The 20,778-nt window shown below is 43.4% G+C and overlaps 1 protein-coding gene across 5 annotated transcripts in view; it reads left to right on the top strand.

Annotated features, from left to right (window-relative positions):
- Positions 1–20,778, top strand: part of Masp1 (MBL associated serine protease 1) — a 67,245-nt gene that overhangs the window by 2,646 nt on the left and 43,821 nt on the right. For 3 of the 5 annotated variants that reach the window (XM_048804047.1, XM_048804045.1, XM_048804048.1), the window contains exons 2-3: positions 1,670–1,865; positions 3,065–3,296. In XM_048804047.1, the coding sequence (XP_048660004.1) occupies positions 1,837–1,865; positions 3,065–3,296 (261 nt within the window). In that variant the 5' untranslated portion in view covers positions 1,670–1,836. The remainder of the gene's footprint in view (positions 1–1,669; positions 1,866–3,064; positions 3,297–20,778) is intronic. The other 2 variants (XM_015499974.2, XM_048804049.1) reach the window with 1 other exon arrangement.

Genomic DNA, 20,778 nt, shown 5'->3' with positions numbered 1-20,778 from the left:
GTCATATCCCCAAGGGGCATCTTCACACATCCCCAAGAGCTTGCACCCACAGAGGAGCCCATGAAATCCCAGCTCTGTATATTACTTTTGACATTTCAAGCAAACGTAGCTCAACTCTTTGATGAGCCACAGGATAGATAACAGGTGTCAGGAATTGTACAGCTGGTGCCTGGTATATGAGAAGCCAAAACCATTCAGAGGGTGTGATGGGGAATGAAATCTGCCACTTAGATTCTTCGATTTATAGCCCCTAAAGCAAGCAAGCAAGCAAGCATATGCTCAGGCCCATTATGTGAAAGGAGATATTTGCTTTGTATGTTTGAAACTGTGTTAGATGCCAACAGGCCTTCCTCCCACACTGACCAATTGCCCACCATACATGGCACGGGGCTTCTAGGATAGACGGACCAGTCATCCACCAGCCCTTGACATATTTCGGCCTGAGGAATCTGAGACACTCCTCTATGTGGTCTGGAAAAAGCAGACATAGAGAAAGTTGACCTTTCAGCCTTACGTAATCAGTTGTCGCTATTGCAGGGAAGTCCAGTTTGGGAGCCAAAGCTTATGCCTAACACCTGCTTTTTGGGAAGCAGCATGACGGAGTAATCAGCAATAATGTTTGCCTAGGGCTGGACACTTAACCAAGTATGTTCCAAAGCTCCTGAGGACAGCAGGTCTGTGGGAAACCATTATTATCACCAGATAATAGACAAGAAAACAAATTCAGACGCTCCACCATTTCCTTAAAATGGGTAGGATAAATAAAAGCAGGGCCTCAAGTTGATCTACTCTCCCCTCCTTGGGATGGATGAGCATAAACTCCCAACCCTGCTAATGACAGTACGTTTCCTCACTTGAAATCTCGAGTCCTAGGCCCTGCAAGTTGGAGTTTCTGGAATGGGCCTTCCTAATTCACTGTAGAACTTGGACCTGTGCCTTCCCTGATCACTGCCTCTGAGGTCCTTCCTTCACAGATTGGTGTAAAAAAAAAAATATTGACAGTGGCAATTGGATTAAAATATTTTGTTTTCTTAATAGCATCCCACATGCTGCTATTATAAGAGCCTTGGAAAAAAAATATACTACTTTATTTTCTTTTTATTGAAAAAATAGCACATGGTCCTTCTAGACCAATGTGAATATTCTGCATACACAAAACTAAAAACACTCCTATTTCTATTCCACCGACAACCACTAATAATACTTTGGTGTCTATCCTTGCAGACCTTTTTATATTTATCTATTTATCTTTTATGTAAATAATACATGAAATAGCCAGATAATCTATGAATGTACTTCTCTTGCTGTGTGTATACACTCAAAAATTCATCTGTATGCATATATACAAATATACATCTGAATGCATGACTGGGAGTCCTGGCCGGGAAGCAACTTCCTGATTAGAAAAGATAAAACTACTAATCCAAAAATGCTGTCACAGTTTCGCAACGTTGACTTTTGTAATTCTTAGACTGGTCTGTCAGTCTCAGACTCTCTTTCCTCCCTTCCTTCTTTCATTTATAATCTACAATATAGCAGACTCTACACTGGATCCTTGACATATGTTATTGCTAATGTTCATACGAATCCTGTCAAGTAGGGACGATGATCCTCATTTACATATGTGGAAACTAGGACTCAGAGAAACTAGTTGCCCATGTTTTCACAGCCGTAAGTGGGAGAATTGGGAACTGAACCCAAGTACACTCAACTTCAAAGGCTGGGCCTGAAGCACTGCAGTGTGGCAGTCACTCCAATAGGGGGCTGTGGAATCTGGAGCGATGAAGAGATAATTCACAGCCCAGGAAGAAAAAATGGGACATCAGCAGATGAGCAATGAGCAGAGCATGTGCCATGGGGCTGAGGTATGGAAGGGGATGGCCTGACTGGCACTGAGAGAGGGCTGGACGGGCAGATCATCACCAGACCCAAAAGGGACTTTTCAGCCATTCCGAGGCAGGGGTTGTACCTGCAGACATAGTGCAGCACGATGGTGGCATCTATGTCATAGGAAACCAGCTTTAGCAGAAGATTGCTGAATGGCATAAGGGGGCCAAAAGACCAGTTAGGATGCTATAGAAATAGTCCAGATAAGAGGGTTTAAATTAAGGAATTGACTAGAGAGGAAGAGAGATGGGTCTCCAAAACAGGCAGAAGAGTCAAAAAGATTCGGTGATGATTATATGTGGTGTAAAAGGCAGGAGGAATGGCAGCCTTTCAGGCTGAGGGAGCTGGTGGATGAGATCACCACTAAAAGAAATCAGAAACGAGAGCAGGAATCTGTGAGAAGACATGCTGTCCAGCCATGTTTGGATGTTTGAGTTCAAAGTCCCTGGGTGTTGGTGGGAAGCGACCATTTGTCAGCTGCTGAGGTGCAAGTGCTGACCATTTAGGCTTCAACCAGCCTTGGTTACTCTGCCTCTTTATTGCGCCATCCGCGCTTGGCATGTTCTGAGAGTTTTACTGAATTTCCCTTCCTGCTTTTTGCAACAGTTATCCTGGATTCTTACAGAAATGAATTAGAGGCTTTTAACCCTTGTATTAGAACCTTACCAAGGAAACTCCTTTGCTCATTCCAATTTTATTCAAGATTTTGCATGCCATGACTGATTTGGTAATGCAACACTTCTTTCAAAATATTAAATTGGTTTAAAGTCTCCAGATTCCACCACAGGGTGTAAATCTCATCCCAATATTACCATGCTATTATTACTTACATTTTAGAAAAATGCATAAAGAGTTTATGATTCCTAAAGGAAGCCAAACTGAAGAAATGAGACCAACTTTTATGTAATTATTAAGTTACCTTTTCAATAGTAAAATAATATGGTACTTTCTGGAAAAGTTTAATACTCTTATCCAACTTTTAAAGGAGCAAAACTAGAAGCAGCTTCAGAAATCACCTAGTTCCTTCCTCCCATATTACAGACGAGGTAAGCAAGGCCCAGATGGGGGGATCTACAGTAGGGATATGCTGAGGAGTTGGTCTCCAGGCCGCTGACTCAGTTTAATGCTGGGGCCCTGTGTCCAGGAATGTAAGTGGAACCACATTCGTGTCTTTCAGGTGGCTCCTTCTCTGTCATGCTCTGTGCTTCTCCCTGTTGAAGGCTTCGTCCCACACCGTGGAGCTGAATGACATGTTTGGCCAGATCCAGTCACCTGGCTATCCGGACTCCTATCCCAGTGACTCAGAGGTGACTTGGAATATCACTGTCCCAGAGGGGTTTCGGATCAAGCTTTACTTCATGCACTTCAACTTGGAATCTTCCTACCTTTGTGAATATGACTACGTGAAGGTGAGACCACCAATGTGTTCTCTCATGAGGCCAGGCTCTCCTCTAGGAGTTAAAGAAGTCTAGGTGGGTTAGACACTGTCTCTTCCTTCACAGGGCTGCATCTAGTGAGGGAGCCACACAGGGTCACAATGTGATGAATGAAGGTGGTAGGGGGTGACAAGTTCAAGCTGAGTAGGTAGAACTAGAAAAGACCATGAGGAAAACTTGGGCTAGTGATGTGTGAGCCAGCCAAACACAACATTTTTGTTTTCTTTCTATTCTCAGGGTTGAGAGTGAAGTTCAGTGGTAGAGCGCTTGTCTAGCAAACCCAAGGCCCTAGTTTTGATCCCCTACACACACACACACACACACACACACACACACTCGCACACTTACACACAATTCTGTTCTCCATCTGAAATGTCTTCACTAGTTCCCACTCCAAGGTTCAAGGCAAGAGGAACAGAGACCCCCGAGGAAGCAGCAGTCAGACAGACACATAGCCATAATTGTACCCGAAGATGAAGTATTAGAAAGCATTGCCCAATTCCCCCAAATAATTATCAAGTGATTGAAAAGTGCAGGGTATGCTGGAGCCTGCAGGAGGAGGCAGTGCTGGAAGGGAGGGTCAGCGTGCAATTCTGAAGGGCCTTGAATGCCAGGCTAAGGAGTTGGCAATTCACCAGCAAAGGGCATGGGTAGCAAGGGAAGTCGCTATCAGAAGGGTATTTTAAAAATGTCTTAGGGGAGAGCTGAAGAGGATATAACATCCAACAATATTTCCTAGAATCTAGAGAGTACTCATAAAAAATTGCCATGAGTGAGATGTTCTCACTTTAAAGTGGGGCAGAGAAGGATCAGAGAATTCTGAGAGATCAAGTTTATTAAAGTTGTACCTACTTTTAAAAGGTACGTAGACCCAGGAACCTATTTTCTAAGCTCTCTCTGGCTTCCTGGGAGAGGTTCTCATCAAATAACTTCAGAGTGGATGGTATGTGTTTTTAGTATTCTTGTGGTCTTATTTTCCCACAGTCATTCAGCAAAGGGGAGCCTTGTATTAGCTAAAATGTTTTATCCACAACAAAGTAGTGAGTTTGTAAGGTGCTTTTGAACTTATCTCATTTAAACCTTTTAACAAACCTATGAGATAGTAACTACTCTCCCATTTCACAACAAAGAAACAAACTCAGGAAGTTTTAGTTACTCACATAACATTGCACAGCTGGTGAATGGCAGATGCAGGTCCCAATCCCCTTCTATGGCCTTGAATCTTATGCTCTTTTGGCCACACCAAAGAGCCCACAAGCCATGCTCCACCGAGCCTCAGGAAACTACAGGTATTTCCAAGGGCACAGGATGGGGAAGACCTACTAAGAGACATTGTGGCTCCACCCTTCTTCAATTCATTTTATACGTGGGGTGCTGTAACTAAATATTCTGAGTTCACGGGAAATAGCCCTTGATGCTGCACATCGGGGTTTCTCGATCTCAGCACTATTGACATTTAGAGCCAGAGAATTCTGCAGTTATGACAACCCAAACTGTCTCCAGACATTGTCAGTGTCCTAGAACACTGCCAGGTGGGATGCTGCAGTTTTTTGGGTGCCTTGTGCAAGGAACTATCACCTTACCAGGATGCAGAAGATCTGGTCCCTTATAAAAAGAGAAGAGCCTAGAAAACATGATCTCTTGGCATTGCAAAGAAGCAATCTATTTGAGCCAACTCATGGACTAATCTGCTACCTGAAGTGCCCTACAGACCTTGCATCTCTGAATCAGATGCATTTGTCTAATTCCTTTGGAGAAATTGGGAAGGGGGCTTGTATAGTGACTCTACTGGAATGCCCTCCCTGCTTGGAACTAGCGTCCCTACAGCCATGTCCCTGGCAGCCAGGGAACATGAGCAGATCTCACTTTTGTAGGAAGCTGCATCCTCATCAGTTGATAACCGGTGCTCACAGGGAGACAGGACCCTGCATCCTTGTTCACACACTTCCGAACAATTTCCCTCAAGAATCAAGAGCCCACAGAATGTCAGGCTGCAGAGGCCCTCTGAAGGCACATCGACTCCCAGGTTGTTGATGTTTTAAAATTTTTTCTCCCTAGTGAACATGTTCTTCCAATGACCCTTCAATTAGGCCCAATATAGAAAAGAGACAGAAGTGGAGTTGCCCAGGGTGAAGGTGACCCCAAAGCTCACTCTGCCTGCTCCTCCTCCTTGGTCACTACTCTGCAGCACCTTGAGAACTATGGCTCTAGTTTTTTTTGCTCTTGTCAAGTTCTCACTGAATGGAAGAGACTGTAGTACTCCACCTCTAAATTCTGGATTAATCCAGAAATCTTATACACAGAGTGAAACCTGTTCATTTTTTCAAATTTCCTTCCCATCCCCAGGCTCTAGCTCTTTTTCTGGCTTTGAATGAGAGAGAAGGTGGTCTCTTTCCATTTGAATAAAAAGCATGAGCAAGTGTGCCATGTGACTCAGGATAAGTCAACACCACTCTCCAAAACTCTGTTATATCACCTGTCAATGAGAAGGTGCATTAGATGATCCCTAAGGTACCTTAAATTCCAGAATTCTAATTTTAATTCTTCTTGCCAGAATTTCTCAGATGAATCCACTAAGCCCTCATTATCCTAGATAGGATAATCCCAGAAAACAGGAATACCATGTTTACTGCAGCCAATTCTCAAAGTACCATGGCTATTAACACTCTGGTTAAAGCTTAGAGTCTGCTGAAGATGTCTTAGTGGCACATTATTTGAGTAGAGCATGTAAATATATCCTACCACGACTGTCCTTTAAAAGGCATTTTAAATATGACTGATTTTCCTTTGGTGGATTAGATCCCCTGTTTTAAGGCTTTTTACTCCCTGACTGAATTCCCCTGAAGCTGAGGAGTGGACTTTAAAGGACCTTCCAGCTCATAGGTATCCTTTCCAGCCCAATCCAAGCCCACCATCTGCCCTTCCCACCCAGGCCCATCCCAGGGGCCATGGCAGAATTGCTGACTGCACAACAGTAGCTTGAATAAGAACAGGATCCCAGTCCAGGGCTGTGGACGGGATGTTCACATTTATGAAAATTCCCTCCCAGCCTGGTTTCCCGCGGTCCTTGGTCTTCGAGGCACGTGCACATCTGCACAGAATTATCTGCTTCCTTGGAATGAGACTGCTGCTGTGGATTTCTGAAGTGCAGTGATGAGGCCTATGAATCGCAGCTGGCTGATGCTACAGGCAAAGGGCAGAGCACAGGCACTGGACTGGGGGAAGGGAGGACTAGGTCCTGCTAGACATTCTGTACTAACTGACCGTGGACACATAACTACTACTGGAGGGGACTCTTTCCTACTCTGTCAAATGCAAGGAGTTGGGCTAAATGGTGTCTAAGGTCTTCCTAACACTGATATTCTATGCATCTAAGACCTTAGAAATCAAGGTCTACCTCCATCATTGTCATGTCCAAAACCTGGGGAAGGGCAATGCACTGGCCAGCATCATTTCTGGATCAGAATTTACATCTTAAGATACTCAGTCTTTTCTAAAAAAAATTAATGGATTTATTAGTGGATTCCCATCTTGTGAATGATTAGGATTTAAAGTTGTAATATAAGGCAAATACCGCCTATGGTCAAATGTATGCTTAAAAATCCCCTAAGTATAAAAGAATATTATCTTTTAACTTGTCAAGAAGGGACATTATTTTCTGTAATGGAACAAACTACTGGTCCTTTGGTTGACCACCAGATGAAAGTTGACTTAGAAAGGAGCCGCAGGGCACTAGTTACAGAAAGAAGCATAATTATTTAGAAACCAGAAGTCCCAAGAGAACAGAAGATTCACACGTGTCATTTTCAAGTTCACTTCATTGCATCTGTTCATTGAAAAAAGGGGCATGGATCACCTAATTTGGTCTCTCTCTCTCTCTCTCTCTCTCTCTCTCTCTCTCTCTCTTTCATTGTGCATAAATTCGGTTGATATCTGTCAAATGCTCCTTCTATGCAATGCCACTATTCTCCTATTACGCTGTCCTTGATGAAATCAACATTTCTCCCATCCTTTCCACTTGTTAGCCTTAGTTCCAATTTTTTTTATTCTTCTTATCTAGTCTATTGCAATACCTCCCAAAGTTTATCAGGTATCTGCTTTAGTCCACGCTTCACATATATCCAGAGGATTCTTAAACATTGCTGTGATTGCACCACTCTGAAAACCTTTCATTTTCTATCATGAAATCCAAGCATTCTATTGAAAACTTATTCCACACTGCACACTGTACCCAAACTGGCCCCACAAGGATAATTAAGGTAGCCCTGCCCTCCAGGAATTTGGTTTCATAGTATGTAATGAGATAATCACATAATTGATAAATTAAAGTCAAACAAAGCAGCATAAAGGGCATAAGAAAACATATATATTTGGGAGTGGTCATTTCTGTGTGATCAGGAAAGCCTTCAGAAACAATTGATGCTTCTTTAAGTCCTGAAGGATACATAGGAATTCAACAGTGTGCTTCCTTACATGGGGTATCTTAGCAGAGCCACCATGGTATGGAGGATGGAATGGGGCAGTTTTGATGTGTTTTAGGGAGGTACAAGAGAAAAGCCCAGAAAGATCACCTAGGGAGAGACTAAGAAATGGTTGGTAAATGTGGGCCTCAGCACACACACCCAAAGCCACAAACACATGATCAACAGGTTGAATTAATCCTACAGATGTATGCTATTGACCAACCTAGAATTGTCTGGCTCTATGTTAAAAAAAAAAAAAAAAAAAAAGAATAATAACAACAGCAACAAAATGAATAATGTCAACATAAAATTTCTGATCCAAACAAAATTTTGCATCTCTACATCTGGCAATTTTGATGGTGTGCTGTATGACAACACAGCTGGACCAGGTAGACACAGTCCTATAGGTGAGTCCCCCAATCTGGACAGCTCCCGAAGGCCAAAGCTTCCTCACCTCTCTCCTGCTTCTCATACCGTGAAGAACATTAAATATTTTCCCCCAGTGCTCTACAAAAAGCAGAAGAGGTGAAAGCGATTGAGGACAGGAAAATCCGTGAAGATATTGTTTGAGAAGAATATCACTGTGCATTTCCTGTGCTGTATGTTTCTGTCTGAAGAGCACAAAGCAGCCCGTTTCCCTCACCTGCGCTCTATGCCTGGCATTTTTTGGCATTTCAGTCTAGGGGATCCAATTAGAAGTTATGAAATGTTTGGGGGCAAGAGACAGGATGCAGGTGACACAATTAGGGGTATGTTTGAGGAATTTTGATCTGGAAAAATAGGTAAGGAGCGTTAAAAGAGTAAAGCCAAAGAAACTGGAGTCGTTGAAAAGGCCATGTTGGGTTGTGTATTGAATAGATTGAATGAGGCGCCAGTTGAACCTAACATATGTTTCAAGGAACCCCAGGAGATCCAGGAGCACGGTGGAAGCCCAGGCAGAGATCCATGCAGGTAAATGCCACAGGGACTGGCTGTGCACGGGAGAGGGAGAAGGAGGAATCAGAGGTTTCACAGTCAGGTTAGGACAACAGAGTGCTACTCTCCCAGCAATGGAGATCAGGAACACTAATGAAGCCAGAATTAAAGACAGGCAGTCAGTATGGATAGGTGAATTGGGTTGGATCAAAGAAATGAGGTCAATTTGGGTCCAGGAAAGTTGGAGACTGCCCCTGAGGGATTGAAATGCTAATGCTTCACAGCCCTTCCTCCACCCTTATCAAGATAACCTGCCCCTGCTCCAACCTGTTGCTAAGGTAACCTGTCCCAGGGATTGTCCCTCCCTACAGAGAGTTGTAAACCTTGTTCATTAATGTACCCTGGACCCCCTTCCTGCCATGATCACTCCACCTTACCCCTCCAGTCCATCTGTTTCTCACTTTTGGGGCATTCCACCAGAGCATCTCCTGGGCCTCCATTACCTCCTCAGGAAGAAGAGAGATTAATAAGGGGGGAAAGACCAGGAGAACAAAGAAACTCTATGATGTTAAAAAGGTAGAACACCCTCACTTCTTGGGAGACCAGGATACCAACCATGGCCCCCTTCTTCCTCCTGAAAAGTTTATATTACCCCTTTTAAAATAAACCCTGCTTTATATGCTTGCCTCCTCATGCTTCTCTAGCGTTATACTTCAACATGTGAGGGAGCTGAACTCATCACCAGTAACCAGCAGTATCACAAAGAGGACAAGCAGATTTAGAGAGCTATGAAAGTGTGCGGAAGCGCACTGAGTTTGGAATCCAGCTGTCTGGGAAATGCTGGCACAGATTTTGAGACAAGGTTTAAAGACCCATAAGGGCAAAATTCTGCCTCTGCCACTAAGGAGTGAAGTTCCCTTTGGCCAAACTTCTCCATCTCCCTGAGCATGAGCTTTGTCATCAGTAGAAAAAAAATTCACAGTGGATACAGCATGTTTCTCACAGATTATGAGAGGGAGTAAATAAAAATAATGGCTGTAGGTGGAATCAATACCGCGAAAGACAGTGGCGCTCCACGGTTTGGGCCCACGATTTAGAGACAGTCAGAGCCAGGGACAGGTCCTACATCTGCCTGGGGCTGATGCTTCACCTCCCACTGGTTTCCTTTCCCCATCTGTAAAATGGGGATAATCATGATTCCCCTCTTGTGGGCTAATTGTGAATGCTTAATAAGTTAAGAGCTTGAATCACATATGCCTGACACATATGCTGTTAGCTCAATAAATGTGACTGAACTGGCAGTGATGGTGGTGGTGTGAGCAATGAAGTGCTTGCCTGGCATCCCTAGGTGCTTGACGAACGTCATCTTTCTCCTCTGTTCCAACTCCCCCACCAACTAGCAGTACACGACAGTGATCTCGCCATTCAGTGCTTCCAATCAATTCATGGAAATGCCCTTTGAAAGAATTGCTGGAACACAGGAGGCTGTTCATTTGTCCTGTGTGTTTACCTTGTGGCCTCACAAGTTTTATGGCAGTTTCTAGTCAGTCACCTCATTCGATTCTCATGGGATTGGGAGACCAGAGATTATCATGCTTAACGTCCAGAAATGGAAACAGAGGTACAAATGGATTTGTCCGAGTTTCTATAGAAAAGTCAGATCTCCATCCCTGGTGCTCATACTCCCAAGTCATGGTTCTGTCTCTCTAAGGGCCCTTCTCGGGCAGGTTGTATTCTGGAAAGGATCTTGCTAGGTTTCCTGGCCAGGCATTATGTCTAAGACAACAGTGTCTGCCATAGTGATTTAGTAATGTTTAAAAGGACCTTGAGGGTTCTTAAGGGTCCCAATGATGTCTACATTTTGTTAGAGGACTTTCTTTTATTCTGACTTTAAGAGAAAATACATTTTACAAAAAATAATAAGGAATGGAGTCTGAGCTACAAAGAATGGGAAAGTGGTCTATTTATCTGGGCTCAAGGTCAACCCCACTGGACTGCAGCCCCATGAGTTCAAGGGCCATGTCTATGTTTTCTCCAATAGCAAGCACAACCCTGGAGAAGGACAGGAAAAGACATACTGTGTGTGAAGCAAAGGACTCTGGCCTGGAAATCAGTCACTGTCTCCTGCGGAGACCTTAGGAAAGTCCCAGGTCCATTCTGGGCCTCAGTTTCCCCAGTGAGAGAATTGGATTAAGTGACCTCTCTAAGCCCTTCCAATTCTGCTGGCCAGGGACCCCCAGTGCATTGCCCCTTCCCGGGGCCATATCCGTCAGTCTGCAATCTGCTGTGTAGTTGAGAGATAAATCCTCTGAAAGGGATCCTAATTCTGTGCAGTCCTCTGTTTACTTAGTACTGCACTGACCCCAGCCACAGCAGCAGCTCTGTTAATTCTCTGGGAGTGGACAGGAGGCCTTGGCCCCAGAAGGAAACGAGAAATAGATGAAAGTTTCTCATGAATTTCAATTGTACTCCCCAGCAGGATTCTCCCCTCCAATGACACCAGGTCCCAAACACCAATTCCAGCTGATTCAGAAGAATCAGGAAGTGAAAATGAGCTTCCTGAAAGTGTGAAAAAAAGCACTTTTTATGCAGGAAGTGTGAACAGCAGGAGATCTTGGGTGCTGCAAAACAGAGGGAAGGGGCCCAAGCTGGGACAGGGAATGCTGTGAGTGTGGAGTCCCAGTATGGGAAGAGTGCTCTGGGGGGAGGGGGGCACAGAGGCACACCTGCGTGTGCTTGTGCTCACAAAGAACACTCCTGGAAACATCTCGGTAAAAAACAGAGCCTGGATTTACCTTTTGGAGTCAAAAGGTAGGGAAAGAGAGGTTTTTACTGAGTAACCTACAATTTATTAGGACATAGAATGCAACAGCAATTAGGACAGAGATCCCTGCCAGGGAGGGGTTGCACACTAAACAAACTCACAAGGGAATCATGCAGTGATGACTAAATTGATAGGCAAAGAAATGAAATCGAGCAGATAAAGGGGTCTGCATAGGCTTAGGAGGGTTTTATGATTTTAATATTGTAGGCAGACTAGGCCTCAAGGAGGTGACCTTTAAGTCAAGACTTGAAGAAGGGGAGGAAGTCAGCCATGTGCTTTCTGGAGAAAAAGCATTCCAACAAGAGGGGATAGGCCTGATGTGTTTGAAGAACACCAGGATGGTAGTATGGCTGGAGGGTAGAGTGAGGGTTGAAGACCAACAGGAACAGGTGGGAGATAGGGAAGAGGCCGGAGATGGGGTCCTGCAAAATGCTGCCAGGTAATGATGGAATTCATAAGTTGCTTCCATCCCTGAGTCTCCTTTGACCTCCTGACTCTTAGAGGACAGCATTAATGCCTACCTTTTATATCTGAGAAAACCCATGCCTGGAGATGGTGATGTGTCTACCTATAAATGATTAGCAGCCACACTGGGGCAGGGGAGAAGGGGAGGAGAAAAGTGTACCTTGTACCTTGCCACACCATTTGCCATCCTGATACAATACACATTAATTACCTCAGGATGACAGAGCAACAGTAAAATAATCAGGAAGTCATGAATTTCCATATAATTTATTTGTTTCTAATACAGTTGATTTAAGTATAAGTCTTAAGGGTAGCAAAATCCCCCAAAAGTTGACAGTCGGCTCTTCTAATTGAGGAGCTCCCAGCTCTCACATACTACTGTCTGGGGAGATGGAAGTGACATCCCAGTGGCAGAGCTGCTACCAGAACCCAGGGTCCTTTGGTCCCTATTGCAGTGCCCTTGAAGAATTTCTGTGCAATGAAACTGCTGCAGGACGCTGCTCCACCCGTGGCAGGTCTCTTCTGTGCCCAGCACTGGCCTTATCACTGCCTCCACCGAGTCCTGACTGTGACATACCTTGAGCCCGGCAGCCTCCACCGCAGAGGAACACAGCAACCCTTTGTTCAGAGCTATTTTCCTGTCAGCCTCAGAGTTGCCCAAGAGATTTGCATGTGAATGAGCCAGTGGCTCTGAAGTCCCCAAAGGGGTGGGATAGAGGAGTCTGAGCCATTCACCAGCTGAAGAGAGTGTAAATCCTCCTTGGCCCTCCTACCCAGTCACAGTTCCCAGACTCTTCCCCGCCCAGCCCCTATGTATCCCTATTCCCGCTGAGACGGTGGGCACCACTGGTTTCCCACCTGCGGGATGCCCGCTTCCCAGGCTCTGGGCAGGACCCCTCCCTGCCAACTCTTTCTTCTCTCGCTGCCCCTGCTGCCCTTTTCTGTCCAGCCCTCCCTGAGAGTGGGCCATTTTTCCTGGCAGCAGTGGGAATCCTGGACTCTCAGGACCTACGCGAACTCTTTCTCAGGCCCCCTCATTCTTTATGGTGTCTCTCTTGTGCATGTACACAATACCTTCTTAGGGGCTCACCCAGCTCTATTGGGGGTTTTTTACTCTGATTAACAAATACCAAATAAGAACAATGTCCTGGAAAGAGCAGTACAACTGGGCCTTCATCTTGGCTCTGCCATGTGACTATGAATGAGTCTTAGTTTCTCCACCAAGAAAGGAATGGTATAGATTTGAAGGCCTTGAGTGTCCTTTGCAGCTCTGACCTTCTATAGTTTGATTCTAACTATTGAACCAGATCTGGGAGTCAAGATATGTGGATTTTTTTCTCCTAGGCTCTGTGGCCTTGGAGAAGTCACATCACCTCTCTGAGCTCAGAATTACAATGTTTGCTTGAAGTACATTTACTATATGATTGTTATTAGGAGCAAATAAAATAGTGAAGGTGAAAATGTTCCATTAACTAGAAAGAAGGAGGCATTATGATATTATGAGTATCCATCATCATTATTATTATTTATTCATTGTGATCAAATGGCTTGGGCCAGGATTGCAGCTTCAACAGCCAGCACCTCTTATCTAAGCTCAATTTCAGTCTCAGATCTGTTATTTTTACTTACATGGCTTCCAAGAGCCTCTGAAATGTAGCTCAAAAAACAACATACAGCCAAGTGTGGTGGTGCACATTATAATCCCAGCAGCTTGGGAGGCTGAGGCAGGAGGATTGCAAGTTCAAAACAAGTCTCCGCAGTTTAGCAAGGCCCTAAGCAACTTAGTGAGACCCTGTCTCAAAGTAAAATACAAAAAAAAAAAAAAAACGGGCTGGGGATGTTGCTCAGTCATTCAGTGCCCTCTGGTTCATTCCTGGGCACCCCTCCCCTCTGCAAGAAAACCCCAACACATATCAGGTGCATCTTTTTTTTTCCTAGACCCAGATTCTTGCCTGGTATCTGATACTTTAAATTTCCTCCTACCTATGCTCTATAACTGAAATTTGAGGCTACCTGGCAAATAGCAAGATTGAGCCAATCAATCTTTGGCCTCAATTCCTACGATCCCCTGGTGGACTTTTAGGGAAGGTAAGCTCAGGAATACAGAGTATTCATCTGTGAGCAGGAGTCCTGTGCCCAGGACTACTATTAGTCTACATTCACACATCTAGAAAAATTATTGGAAGCACAGGAAAGTAAAGAGAGAGATTCCTAAACACTAAACTAGCCTTCTGTGGACAAAAGCCTTCAGAGATCTCTTCATTACTCTGGTCATCTCTTATACAAAAAAATACTTTCCCTTGCCATCCATCCCCGGAATCATTGGGACGCTTTGCAAAGTGCAAGAGTCAAACAGACCTAAAGAGCCATCTGCCACATGAGGAGTCTGGCTGGGAGGTTTCTCTATGTTCCCTTCCAGTGCTGATGGCTTCAGTAAGATTAGTAATGAAGAAGTGAAATCTAGAAAGTGGTACATCCAGGAAGAATTTGGATCTCTAAATGAGACACACAAAGTTATCCAGGCCCCACTAGCTGGGAGCCCAGAGTGGGTCCTTCCTGTGGCTGGATCTCAGCAGTCCTTTTCATATTGATTTTCTGAGTGCAAACTACATTCCAGCATTTCACATGTACTAACTCATGACATATGCACAACAGTCCCGTGACACAAATACCACTATTTTCACTATTTGAGAAAACCTATATACAGAGTATACTATTTTCTTAATAACTATAACCACCACAATCCAAGTGTCTTAAAACAGCAAGAACTTATTCTTATGCAGTTCTAGAGGCTGGAACTCTGGGATCAGGGTGTCAGCAGGCCCTGTTCTCTCTAAAGGTACTAGGGGAAAATTCTTGCCTTGTCTGGTTTTCTGCAGGTTGTAGGCCGTCCTTGGCATTCCTTAGCTCATGGCAGCCAAACTCCAATCTCTGCCTCTGTCTTTGCATGACTGAATTTCCCTGTATGTGTTTCTATGTGGCAATTTTTGTCTTTTTTGTAAGGACGCCAGTCATTGGGTCAAGGCCCACCCTGCCTCTATGTGGTATCATCTTGGCTGGATTATGTCCGCAAAAGGAAACTTCCTAAAGTTCACATTCAGAGACACCAGGATTAGACTTCAACATCTTTCGGAAGACACAATTCTCTCTGAGACATAGAGAGTATAAGTGCTTTTCCAACCTCTAATAGTTGGCGAAGATCACATGCAACCCATGTGAAAACAGGGTACCACATGATCTAGTATCAGTAAGGGGCTACAGCCTAAGAAGTAGACAACTTTAAAAATTAAAAGCAGTTCACAGTTGCACTCACCCTAAGCAAAGCAAAAGGCAGCAGTGGTGTTCTCATTGCAAACTTTCTTAATTATCCAATTTAAGTCCTCTGTGTGTATGTGTTTGTGTGTGTGTGTGTCTGTGTCTGTCTGTCTGTCCTCTCTCTCACCCCACCCTTCCCAGAGACTTCCCTTGAAGACTTCCCAAAGTCTTCATGATCTCCAGACTAAGAAATTCTTTTTTCTTTCCTAATCTGTGGTGGTTTGGATATAAAGTACACCCTGAATACTTACGTGTTGAAAGTGTGGTTCCCAAGACATCCATGTTCAGAGGTGGGGATCTGGGGAAATGACAGGATCATAAGGCCTCTGACCTCATTAATGGATTAATCCATTGAGGGATTTGCATTGATGGCGTTATGGCAGGTGGTAGAAAATGCAGGCAGTGGGACTTACTTGGAGGAAGGAGGTAACTGGGGATATGCGCTGACCCCTTCTTCCCGCTCTTTCTCTCTGCTTCCTGGCTCCCGTGTGCCCAGCAGCTTTGCTCTGCCCTCACCATTCTGCCATGATGTTCTGCCTCACCTCAGGCACAAAGTAAAGGAGCCAGCTGACAATGGACTGAAACCTCTGAAATGATGAGCCAAAAGGAACCTTTCCTCCTTTAAGTTATTTTTATCTGACGTTTTTGTCACAGAGGCAAAAAAGCTAACTAACACGTCATCCATCCACTTGTACCCAACCACTCACTTCCTCTTGGATCACAATCATAAAAACTGCCCCATAGCATGCGGCCTCCTAGCCTGGCCATACATCACCAAATGGGAATTTTAGTTATTTGAGCTTCTTGATTGTATTATCAACATTTTATTGTTTACACACAAAAGGTTTCCACCTGTTGTTCAACTCTGTTGGGACCAAATGGGTAGGAAAAAATGAAAGGAGGTAACAGTGATAAGAGCTGTCCTGCACACCATTTCCCACAAGGTAGGGAGGACTCTGGTAATGACAAAAGATGAGGGACCCTAAATTTCCAGTCTGGGTTAGTTGCCCTCCTGTGTGTTCCTTTGGTTTGTTGACCAGAACTGACTAATTTTATACTATTTGGAAGAAGACAGAGGAAGCATACTTAGGCCCAAGTGGGAAAACAGAGGAAAAAGAAAAATCTTCTACAATTCCACTAGCCATTGTTGACAGTTTGCATATATTCCTTTCACATTTTACTTTTGATGCATGCTATCAACATATACAATTTTATTTTATTTTTTCACTTAGCAAGAATCACCTAGTAAGAGTATTTCTAGATCATCATAAATTCTCTAGTAATGTGATAATTAATGGCTGCTTGACGTTTGCTAAATGAATGCTAATTGATGCCTCTAGAATTGGATATTCATCTTGTTTCTCATTTTCTATTTTATATTTTTGATTACTTCATCTTTGGTCATGAAAGTTTTTTCCATGTTTGGAATATATTCCCCTAGCTTACATTCCCAGGTTTGAGACCAAAGGAGTAAGTTTCTAAGGCAAGTATGATCCAAAATGTCTTGATCTATACCAGGAGGTACTAAACTTTGCAGCTGACAGTAATAAGGTGGTATGATGTTTGGTAAGGATGTAGCAAACATGAAGACTTGATGAATTTCAAGGCCCTGAGAATCCACTATATTATGATACTCTAATTTCTACTCACAAATGTCAGTCTTACTGAATGTCCCAAATCACTTCCTTACTCCCCCATGAAAGTTATTTATAACTGTGCAATAAACCACTCCAACCCGTGGTAGTCAAACAACATCCATTTCGTATACTTATAATTCTGTGGTCAGCATTTTGATCTGGCTTAGTGGGATGGTCCTTCTTTTGGATTTGCCCAAGGTCTTTCATGCAGTTGTTAAGAGCTTCACTAAAGCACAAAGGTCCAGGATGGTCTCACTTTCCCACCTGGTAGCTTCTGGTGAATGTCAGCTGGTTGGCCTAGATATCTCCACTGGACAACTCATCTGTGCCCTGTGTAGCCTTTGATTCTCCAGTAGGCTTCCTGTGACTTTGTCACACCAACCTCAGGATACATGTGAAAAAGTGTTAAGGAAAAAATTGATACTTGTTAAAGAACAGTAAGGCCAATGTTATTTAGGATCAACCTGGTAAATACAGGGACCACAACAATAGGATTTTGTAGTAGTACAGGAGAGGTTACGCTCAAGTTCCAAATACAGCATGGGCAAGAGGAAATATATAGCCAAGGAGCAGAAAGGCTGTGAATAGCAAAGTACTAGGAGGAAACATCAGGGTTAAGGGGGATTCTGGAAAAACTGACCTAAGATAACTCTTGCTTAAGAAAGGCTAGGGTGATCAGGTATCATCAGGGTGATGGTGGAGGATGAGGAGTACAGTTAGATATCTAGGGTTGAACATATCAGGGTGGGTTCTTAATAAACTGATTTATCATGGTTCCTTTCTAATACTGGACTTCACAAGGTTGTATGCAGATGAGCCTAGGAGAAAGTTCAGAAGCTTGACTAAAGTTTGCACAGGCAAAGAATTTTTATCAATAACTACAAGGCTCCTTGAATCCTGAGTTTGGAAGTCCCATACCACTTCTACAAAGTTACATTGCAAAATGGACTGTGTATAAGAATGGAAGGAATTATTGTGGGTATTTTTTTTTGCAAGCAAAATAATTCATGTCCTCTTTATGTGCCAAATATACTCTTGCCCTCTCTTCCAAAAGTTGCATTGCATTCAGAGTCAGGCTTGAAGTCTGGGACCTCGTGATCTATATCAGGTTTATAAGCAGATGAACCACCTAGGATATAGCTTCTTTGGTACAACTCCTCTTGGTGTAAAGATCTCTGATCCCAAAAGGAAAGTTATTTGTCCTCCATGTACTCAATATTTTCTTGATTTGGTGAGACAAAAATAAGATTACCACAATAGAATTCCCATTTAAAAATAGGAGAAATAGGAGTTATGTAACAATTACTGCCCCATAGTAATTCTGAAATTCAGCCAGGTACACAATGCCTACTCCAGATACTCGGAATGTTCTTTAGAGCCTAGTTCTGCTTCTTAAAAATGGCTCCCAGTTCATTGCTATCTGTGCCTCCTGACTTGTCTTGACTCTGCCTCTCTCTTCTTAGCTTTACCTTCTGAGACATTCTTCCCTTTCCACAAGAAATGGGTCGTGTTTGCAACCAACGCTTCTTTCTGGACCCAGAGGTATCTTCTCATTTTGAAATGCCTCAGTCATGTCTAGTCCAGGATGACATGTCTACCTTAAAATCTCTTTTGGGTCTCCTGCTAGAACACACACACACACACACACACACACACACGTACGCATTCAGTGTTCTTTTCAACATACCTTCTCTACTTTGCTGAGCATGTCAAAGTCCTTAAGATCCTTAGGTGCCTTTTAGTCTAGCAGATACAGAGTACAAGTTAATGGCTTAAATCTTTTAGATCTTAACCTACAGTTGTTATAGCCACACACATGACATGATATTTACTCTGAATCTCTTCATGCTTTCTGAAATGTTTTGCCATTTTCCAACCCAGCCAGTCCTGGGCCTGTCTGCCCCTATGTTATTCTTACATGCTAAACTATTACTTCTTCCCAAAGACCTTGCCATACAGGATAGAATTGCATGCTGTACTTTCAAGATTCTCACTAGAGGTCTTCTTAGCCAGATCCATAAGTTCACTGTGTACATTTTTCTACCTTCTACATTACCCAAACACATTTTCCAATTGTGTCACCACTACAGAGTTCAGGTAGCTGTTTTTCAAGATTTCTATAGTAGAATCCTCACCTATGTTCTAGCACTCACTTGTTAGCCAATTCCAAAACCAAGGCCACATTTTCTAGTTTTTTTTGTTTTTGTTTTTTTTTTTGTGGCTACAACAAGCATTCTACTCCTGACACCAATAACTCTATCAGTCCATATTTAATCACAAAAGCAAAGCCTCTATGTGTATTTTGAGACACTTGTGAGCATTACAGCTCATGTAATCATAGAAAGAACTGTGGTACTAATCATTGGTGATGAGAAGTTAGAGAACCACAGAAAAGGTCACCCACTGGTTCTTGTAGACTTTTCCAGGGGTGAAAGTGTTGGCATCTGCAAAGGAATCTAGTAAGTCAAGTCGGGGACCAAAGTGGGACTGTGACTGTAAAGCTCATGAAAACAGGTGCCTGAAAGCTTTGAGCTCCAAAAAGCCTCGGTGGAATGACAAGCAAGCACCTGGTGATAGACATGGGCCACTCTTGGTCATCAGAGCCAATGGTTGAAAGGAAGCATGAGATGCAGAGTAGAGGAATGTGAAGAAGTTAAAACTTATTGGCACAACTGCATCTGTCCAAACAACCTTCACAGAATAATGGCTTTTGCTTTCCAAACTTGCACAAATTCCTCTTTATGCCAGCTGTAACCTGAAAACATACAGGTAAGGAAATTCTAGAGCATGTAATTCCAAGATTAACTAAATTGTTAATAAAATAATTCAGCATTCTTTCTAAAATAACTTTGAAATGTTCTTCAAGAGCCAATAGTAGATTTCAGAAGGGTTCTAAGATACACCTTGCAAACACTGATGAGCCAAACCAAGAGGCATCCGAACTGTAAGGGCGCTTGTTTGTCTAAGGAGTTCCAGGGAATCTGCATGCTTCCATTGAAGACCTGGATCTACTGCTCAAAGAGGTTCATTCACCACTAGAGCATTCATCGCTCACTGGATTCACACTCATTTTGCCCAATTCATTTAAATTATCTGGGCTTCAATTTCCTTATCTATGAAATAAAAACAATAATTCCTGAGCTGCTTTCTCTGTACATTGGAGGTGTTGATTGGTAGATGGCAACGTAGCTGTGAACTGATGTGAACTCTAGAGAGCAGCTGCAGCTGGCTTCCCGTAGATGCTTGACCTGCTTTCTGCTGCCTTGCCTCAGTTTTGCATGGGAGCTCTGTGTTTGAGAAAACTCATGGAAAACAAAGACTCTGCCTTCTCATCCTGAGATCTGCTTCCCAGCTCTCTACCTTCAATAGAGCCCCTCTCCTATACCAGGTGTTTGGAGCAGGGGACAATGGAGCTTTGTGGAGACTCTGGATACCCCAAGACTTCACTATTCCCTCTGTTCTCCCCACCACTCCAATCCTCCACCTACTCTTCCTACCTGATAAATCCTACTCACCTGCTATTCCTTAGCTCAGAGGACTTTTTTTTTCCCCAAAATGTGTGTGTGTGTGTGTGTGTGTATGTTTTGTTTTGTTTGATTTTGGTTTTGGTGGTGCTGGGGATCAAACCCAGGGCTTTGCATGTGCTGGAAAAACACAACAATCACTAAGCTACATCCTCAGCCTCTATGTGTTTTCTGATCCCCTTCATCTGGATGCAGTTTTTCCCTTTAAGCCCCTGAGCCTTCCCATCTATCATTGTAGTTACTATTTACCAATAATACTCTAATATACACATTTGAGTACTTATCTTATTTTCCTACTAAATGTCACATTCC

The sequence above is a fragment of the Marmota marmota genome, unplaced genomic scaffold, assembly GCF_001458135.2.
Source record: "Marmota marmota marmota unplaced genomic scaffold, marMar, whole genome shotgun sequence".
NCBI lineage: Eukaryota > Metazoa > Chordata > Mammalia > Rodentia > Sciuridae > Marmota > Marmota marmota.
This window is presented reverse-complemented; position numbering and strand designations above follow the sequence as displayed.